This window comes from Lampetra fluviatilis, chromosome 44, assembly GCF_964198595.1.
Source record: "Lampetra fluviatilis chromosome 44, kcLamFluv1.1, whole genome shotgun sequence".
Classification (NCBI taxonomy): Eukaryota; Metazoa; Chordata; class Hyperoartia; order Petromyzontiformes; family Petromyzontidae; genus Lampetra; species Lampetra fluviatilis.
The window spans coordinates 2886680-2894735 of NC_136318.1; the positions used below are offsets into that span (position 1 = coordinate 2886680).

At 52.9% G+C, this 8056-nt stretch overlaps 1 protein-coding gene across 6 annotated transcripts in view; it reads left to right on the forward strand.

Annotated features, from left to right (window-relative positions):
• Positions 1 to 7538, forward strand: part of LOC144947244 (protein kinase C delta type-like) — a 98529-nt gene extending 90991 nt beyond the window's left edge. For all 6 annotated transcript variants that reach the window (XM_078876461.1, XM_078876463.1, XM_078876462.1 and 3 more), the window contains 4 exons: positions 823 to 961; positions 3702 to 3890; positions 6095 to 6223; positions 7307 to 7538. In XM_078876461.1, the coding sequence (XP_078732587.1) occupies positions 823 to 961; positions 3702 to 3890; positions 6095 to 6223; positions 7307 to 7462 (613 nt within the window). In that variant the 3' untranslated portion in view covers positions 7463 to 7538. The remainder of the gene's footprint in view (positions 1 to 822; positions 962 to 3701; positions 3891 to 6094; positions 6224 to 7306) is intronic.
• Positions 7539 to 8056: the final 518 nt, after the last annotated feature.

The window sequence follows — 8056 nt, forward strand, 5'->3', positions numbered from 1 at the left end:
CAACGCGCGCGGGACGATGGTTGCGTCGGCTAGCCGGACGCTGTGATCGATTTAATGCCGTCAGTTTGGCCGATTTGCGTCGGCGTGATTGCGGCTCGTGACAGCTCATATCGTCGTCGTCGTCATTTATTGCAAAATTCACGGCAGAGGGTTCGGGCGGGGAGGGGGGAAGAAAAAAACGACAGTTGACAGAACGATAACGGAATAATGCCCCACCTAAAAATAGGTTCGAATTTATATTTTGAAAATATATATGTGAGAAGAAAAAAAAGTGGTAAAATAACCTTTTAAAAGTCCCACTAAACTAAAACGATGATGAAAACCAACCGAGTGACTGAAGTGATTTTCTTACAGTTTGAATCTGAATACAGTACGAGGTGACCACTTTGCATTGGCACCACCATATACCCCCCCCCACCCCCCATTGCACCAACGCACCGTCCTCGCATTCTCTTTTGAAGAAAATAAATGAAGCGCCCAATCTAATCTTTCGGAAGCCATTTGCGTATTCCTGATGGACTGGACTCCATAAGAGTGCGCATTAACAAATTTTCTTACTTACCCTTACCGACTAAATTTGCAATATTTCGCTGATTTTATTCAAAGTTCGCGATTCTCACGACCACCGTAGCGTTACTCGGCACTGCTCGTGGTGGGTTGACTGTCCATGACAGCTTGTGGTCGTTCATGAATGACTCGTGAAAACTCGTGACTCGTTGGGGTGGTTCGTGACAGCTTGTGACTGCTTCGGGTGACTCGTGAAGGTTTGTGAACGCTCGCTTGAACTTGAACTTGATGCCAATGCGTCCCCCTATCCCACAGCGACCTGAAGCTCGACAACATTCTGCTGGACCGAGACGGCCACGTCAAGATCGCCGACTTCGGCATGTGCAAGGAGAACATCAGCGGAGAGCTCAAGACGGGCACGTTCTGTGGGACGCCGGACTACATCGCCCCCGAGGTGCTGATCTCTCCACCACTGGCCGCACGACACACCGGCACAACCGCCAGCATGACCACCGCAGCCGCCGCCAACACCGCCAACACCGCCAACACCGCCAACACCGCCACCAGAATGATCGCCACAACCACCGGCATCGCTCGTATTGCCCCAACGATGACGGCCGCTGGTCAACATCATCGCCACCGAAAAGGCGAAGATCCCCTGTGTAGCCTAAACAGACTGTAGGGGCAAGTGCTGTTGGCGAGTAGCAGCTATTAAGGCCGACACGGTACACGAGGGGGTGGGTGGCCAGCACCATTCCCGGCCGCCTTTGTCTCCCCAGTGGCGATGTTTACACACCGCACCAGGTACTCGCTTGAGGCTGAGTCGACCTAGGGGAGAACCAGGACTGGGTTCAGATAATCGTCACTGGGTGTTGGCCGTGAGCGAGAATCGATCGAGGGTCAGCGGGTTTGGAGCGCAGCGCTGTCACCGCTAGCGCTGTCACCACTAACACTCTGCCTCCCCACTCCCACACACGACAGAGCTCCCCCGTGTAGCCTTTAATAGACTGTTGGCGCAAGTGCTGTTGGCGCGTTGTTCACGTGACAAACCTCACTGGCTGTGGTCTGGTGGTGGAGGGTGCCGACACATTTATACTTACGCGATCTAACCCAAAAAAACCTTGATTATGAAGAAACAATAAGAGCAAAATATAAAAAATTAATCAGAGGCAGCGAGGATTTTTTGTATTTTTACGCTTTCAATGGGGAAACCATTCACAAATTGTTCTAATTCTCTTACGTGGACATTAACCGAAGAGCCATAGCGCACCTTTGAGTGCCGCCCCCCCCCCCCCCCCCCGAATCGCGAATGCAATGCGGATTGAGAACTCCTTCTGAAAAAGCCTTGGGTGGGCAACCACAATGTAGTTCGGCCCATGCTACGGGGACTATTTTGTCAGCAGAGGGGAGTTTTTGTCAAGTAACCCCCCTCCCCACCAACTCGCATGCACAATCATTATTATTACTACAACACAGAGTTGTTGGAAGACTCGATTCTCAACCGTAAGAAGCTTGGGCGAGCTTGTGAAATCTCACTACGGAGACATTATGTGTGTATGTTGAACTTCTTTCGCACTGTACGTAGCCAACCGTGCTAATCGGAGGTGCGGTAGGAAGGACAAGGAGCTAAAAACAAGAAGCAGTTCTAAAGAAATGAGTTTTCAATCTAGATGATTTAAAAGTGCATAGCTCCAGTGGCTTCCTCATTTCGGAAGCAAGAGCGTTCCAGACGGCCGCAGAAGCTCATCTGAAAGCGCGCGATGCGGTCACCGTCTTGGTTCAATGGTTATCCAAAAGCCGCTGCGAGGATGACCGGAGTTCGCGTGATGTTTGATGCTCCTTGACGAGATCAGCAAGGTATTGTGGTTAATTTCACAAAGTGCTTGCCATATTAAAAGCGAAACAAATCTTTGAAAATATCGATCCGTAGGTAGCGCGACATTTATTTGCATGGCAGCATTCTCTCCACGCGATTTTCGAATCCACCTGTTCGAAAATGTACCGCGGTTGTTTATTTTACAAATTCTGCGTGCGCACGGACCACACGAGTCGCGTGGGCGTGCAGCGGAGCGGCAGCAGCTGCCGCTCCACTGTCTGTTTTGGCGCTTATCTTTTGTGGTCCGCTCTCACTTCCGCACCGCGGTCTTGTGCTAGGCGTTCGTTGGCCGTTGCCCAACCACAACCTTTGACCTTTGCCACCGGCCGAATCGTACTGTACAGCGCAAACGCCACTCGTCCACTCGCCGTGACGCCGCCACTTAGTGCCAAAACGACCGTCGGATCGATTCGGCGACTCGCGTTCGCAATGAATTCGAAGCTCCCCCCCCCCCGCCCCCCGCCTTCACCAAACTGCAATTGACCAGCATGGTGAAGTATGGTCACGTTGTTTCCATGATCGACAAGCGAGTCGTCGTGGCAGTAACGCAGGACGTGTTCCTACAGTGTAGCCCCAAAGCAGCCTGGTGGTCACCCATCCGAGGAATATCCAGCCCCGGCCTTTTATCTTCGGAAGGTGCGATGAGATTGGGCGCGTCGCGGGCAAATCCGCCTGAAGCGTGGCAGCTATTCGAGCACAAATCAAACGCCGTACCTCTGTTGTTTGGCAGGGCCAATTCCGGCAACGTTAGCGTTGCTGTTTGTGCACTTAGTTGGCCCGGAGGTGGTGTTCGTATCCGACATTTTCAGGGCCTGTAGCTCATTCGGAGGTCGGTTTAATGCGTAGGCGTTCACGTCCAATAAAAAGATGTATATCCATATATTAATCGCTCCCCCCCCCCCCCCCCCCGGCCTTCGCACCTGATTTACTCACAAGTGACGACATCACATTGACCACCCCCTCTATTTAAGACCGAAAGAGGAGGATTTCTCCACAACTCTGTGGCTGTCGCCTGATGATGCTGGTTGTTGTAATTATCGGTGAAACGTCACGGTACACGAATAGTAAATGTTGTTGGTTTATTCTCCAGCACCGGTGTGCTGTACTAGTAACGAGTTGGCACGTTTTGTTTACGTGACAAACCTTACTGATTGGCTGTCGGCTGGTGGCAGGTTTAACGACACATTTATATTTATGCGATCCCACCCAAAAACCTCTTTTATTGATCATTCGGAGATATCCCCTCTGTGTCTTCTGCCTCCCCTCCCTCCTGGTTCTCATGACCTCTCTCTCTCTCTCTCGCTGCCGTGGGCGACAGATCCTGGCGGGGAACAAGTACGGCACGTCGGTGGACTGGTGGTCGTTTGGCGTGCTGCTCTTTGAGATGCTCATCGGGCAGTCGCCCTTCCACGGCGACGACGAGGACGAACTGTTCGAATCGATCCGCACCGACGTGCCGCACTACCCGCGCTGGATCACCAGCGACTCGCGCGGCATCCTCGAGAAGGTGGGGCGCACACGCACGCACGCATGCACGCACGCACGTACGCACTCACGCGCTTGCGCTCGTACAGCGGAACAGCCGTGAGGGTTGTCACTCGATCGAGGCAGTTTTCCGACGGACGAGTTGTGATCGACGGCTTTTCTTTTTGTGGCCGATCGCCCGAGCCTTATTCAAAATGACACTGCCGCCTCTATGTCCGATCCCGACCCTGACGCCTGCTGTGTATGTGGAGTTTGTATGTTTTCCCCGTGGTCGCGTGGATTTTTCCGTCCACTTTCAGAACCAAGCATGCGCTCAGAGTATTTTGGCTGCGGTAAATTTCCACTCGATAAGCCACTTCGTTAAGCTATCATTTGTGGCCAGGTCGCTCTTGAAAAATAGTTCTATAGCTCAGTGGGCCTTACCTGGTAAAATAGAAAAATACAAAAAAATGTCCCACCTGCCTCCACAAGGCGGAAACCCCCAACAAGTCTTGCGTCGTGATGCCCGATGGCACATTCGGGATAAAGTTGTTGAGGGAGAGACCAAATAGTTTTTTACCTACCAAATTTAGTTTGTCACTTTGGCCAACTGCAACTCTTAAAGATAAAACGCGTCTTGAGCCAGGTCAAGTTTAATTTGTTTAACCGGGTGAGAACTCTGAAGAGACCAGGATGAGTCTCATTTGCAGGAATGGGCCTGGGTTATACCACAGATCACACGGCTATTAAAGTGACTCTTCGAAACAACAGTTCTGCAGAATGGTACAGCTGCTTCTGCTTCTTCCTCCTAACTACGATCTGCCACACAGGACAGCGAGCCGAAGAGAGAGGTGAGGTAGGAAGGAAGAGGGGAGCTAAAAGTGAGAAAGACAAAGCAATAGCGAGAAAGATGAAGAGTGGGAGAAAGGACAGAATCAGAGGGTATACGAAGAGGGATGTCGAGGGAGGGCGTTTTCCCGAGCCATTCGCTGACACAGACGGTGATATGCTGCTCACTGTGGCAGTTCCAAATGGAAATGTAGCGTGAATTTTAATATAATTTGGGGAATTGGAAGCCAAAAAGGTTTTTTTTTAATGAAAGGGATGAATGTGTTTTACTTGCCGAAGCGAGACCAGCGTCTCTGTGGAAATCACGTTGGGACGATGGGAGTGCAAATGAGTGTCTTCATGGGCCAAGAACATCAGGGGCCACGCGTCGGCCACATTTGCATCCGTAAGCTTTGTGTGTGTCTCTTTCCCAGTGGTCGAAATGTGCCAGTGATGCCGGAGCATAGAAGTCAGTGCACAAACGGCGTGTTTCTGCGCTGCCCTTCAGCAGCCGACAATGTTTGTGTCGCGCGCGGTGAGGGGAGCGGTAGCGCAGCGGTTAGCGTGCTGTGCTACGAACCCGGCGACCCGAGTTCGATTCCCGCTCTCGGCCAACACCCAGTGACGATTATCTGAACCGGTCCTGGGTATCCTCTAGGTCGACTCAGCCTCGAATGATTACCTGGTGCGGTGTGTAAACATCGCCACTACGGAGACAAAGGCGGCCGGGCGTGGTGCTGGCCACCCACCCCCTGGCGTTCCGTTCCGACCTTCATAGGTGCTCGCTAACAGCACTTGCACTTGCCCCAACAGTCTGTTACAGGCTATATGGGGATCTTTGTCTTTGTTCCGCCAATCCCAACGCTCTATCAGGCTCCACACGGCCTGGCTATTAAGATCAAACGAGATCAGGGTAATTTGGTCAGAGGCACATACAAAGATAGAGATCCCCCGTATAGCCTGTAACGGACTGTTGAGGCAAGTGCTCTAACGAGCAGCACCTATTAAACTAAAAACAAAACTGTTTTTATTCCACCAGGTTAGGCCCACTGAGTCATACAGCTCTTTTTCAGTTCAACGACGTGGCTTATCATGTGGAGATTTATAGTCGCAGCCAAATAATCTAAACGCACGTTTCTAAATATGGAGAGGAAAACTGGAGGACCCGGACAAAAATCGACACGACCATGGGGAGAACACGCTAACTCCAAATATACAGCAGGCTTCAGGGTCGAGATCGAACCCACGACCTCCTGCATACCAGGCGAGGTAGTTAACATCTCGCCAAGTAATTAAGTAAGAACCCCGTGGCTGACTCCATCCTTCTCCCTTCTGTGCGATTCCTCCTCCCCTGCTACTCCTTACCCCCCCCCCCCCTCCTCCACCGAACGTTGAAACTGCTGCTGCTGCTACCGACAGCTGTTCGAGAGGGACCCTCAGAAGCGACTGGGAATCGTCGGAGACATCCGCGCGCAACCGTTCTTCAAGACCATCGACTGGACCGCCCTGGAAAAGAAACAGATCACTCCTCCGTTCAAGCCGAAAGTGGTGAGTGTCGTGGATTAAACGGGGGCATCGTCTTTTGATCGCTGTGCCACTTTAGTTCTTTATTCCGTCCGTTGTGTACAGAGGTCGCCGGCTCGTTTTTCCCGGCAAAGCCGGCTGAAAGAGCGATCGATCGATCGGGTTAACCACCCAGGGCACGGAGCTTGTACAATGGCACTGATATTCGTTTGCTCACGCAACTGCTGGTGGAAGGGCCTCCACTAACACATTCAAAGATCCTCCGTAAATCCTTCAACAGACGGTTTGGGGCAAGTGCTGTTAGCGAGCAGCACCTACGAAGGCCGGAACGGCGCATGAGGGCGTTGGGTAGCCAGCACCACGCCCGGCCGACCTTGTCGTCGCTGGTGGTTTACACACCGCGCTCTCGAGGGTATTTGGTTTATTCTTCCATGCTGGCCGGACGTGTGGGATGTGGTGGGCGTACCCACACTTTATGCCACAACACGCAACCTGCCGACTTCATTAACTGTGGTTGGACACATTTACACAGAGACAGACGGTGTTTGGGGGTGGGGGAGTGATTTTAGAAACTCGCACCGTTGTTTTAACTGCCTCGCCGGGAGATGGAATCGAACCGGCGACCTCCAGATTGTAAGTCCAGCATGCTGCCCGTTAAAGCAACCACAGCATATGAGTGGCTGACACAGGTACATCTTTATAACCAGGCGAGAGCCCGTGGAAAATGTACGTTTGTATGTTGAACTTGGTACGTCGCCAACCCTGCTAATCGGAGGTGCGGGAGAATAAATATCTCTTATTCCCAAGCGAGAGCCGCTGTCCAAAAGGCCCAACACAGCAGTCCAGTTGGACCAAATAAAAAAAAAGGTCACAAAAATACGACAACTCGCGTTAAAATATCAACATTGCCCCGGCAGTCGCGCCGCTCGTACACCGCACACCTCTCGCGAAGGGCGCCGCGCACTTCCCGGACGTAGCCTGCGCGTGTGCGCAGCTCTGCTCTTGCGCCGTACGTTGTCTGCCGCCACCGCCGCTCGTCGGCCGATCCGCGCCCCCCGCCCTCCACCCTCGCTCGACCGTTGACCCCCCTTTGCCTCCCCCGCGCAGAAATCTGCGGGCGACTACAGCAACTTCGACAAGGAGTTCATCAGCGAGAAGGCCAGGCTGTCCCTGGACGAGAAGCGCCTCGTGCAGTCCATGGACCAGTCGGTGTTCAGCGAGTTCACCTTCATCAACCCGGAGTTCAGCCGCCTGCTCAAGTAGCAGCGTGACCGCTCTTGGGGGGATGGTCCCACCACCCGCCCGATCGTTTAACCCGCTGGCTTGACGCCGGAGTTCACGCTCGGGGAAGGTTTTCGGGGGGGGGGGGGGGGGGTCGTGGTGGAAGGGAGTAGGGGAGGGGGGGGAGGGCAGGAGGCGTGGAAATGCGAGAGGTGGTTTGTCCGTGCGACTACGGGGTTATCCACCTGAATTTTTCATCGGATGCCCACATTGGCGTCCGCATTGATAATTGGCACGTCGTACACAATTGGGGCAAACCTCGTTTTTCAAAAAAAACGTACGTGTGTGTGGGGGGGGGATTATTTCCACATTCTGTGCGATTCCTATAATAAGGTGGCTCCGATGCCACACGCTCGCGATCTGGGCCACTCGGAGGCAGGGTTGGTGGATTTTCAGAGGTGTGAGGCAGGGTGTGGCCTGTGTGTCGCTCACAAGGTGGTACTGCGTGTGTGCGTGCGTGCGTGTGTAAGGCGCTGCAGCAAAGTCTGTTCGACAGCAGATTATTTTGCGCGTGGAGTTTGAGTGTTGTCCTGTGCTCGACTGTGCGCCTTTCTGCCCCTAACTCAAAAGTATTAA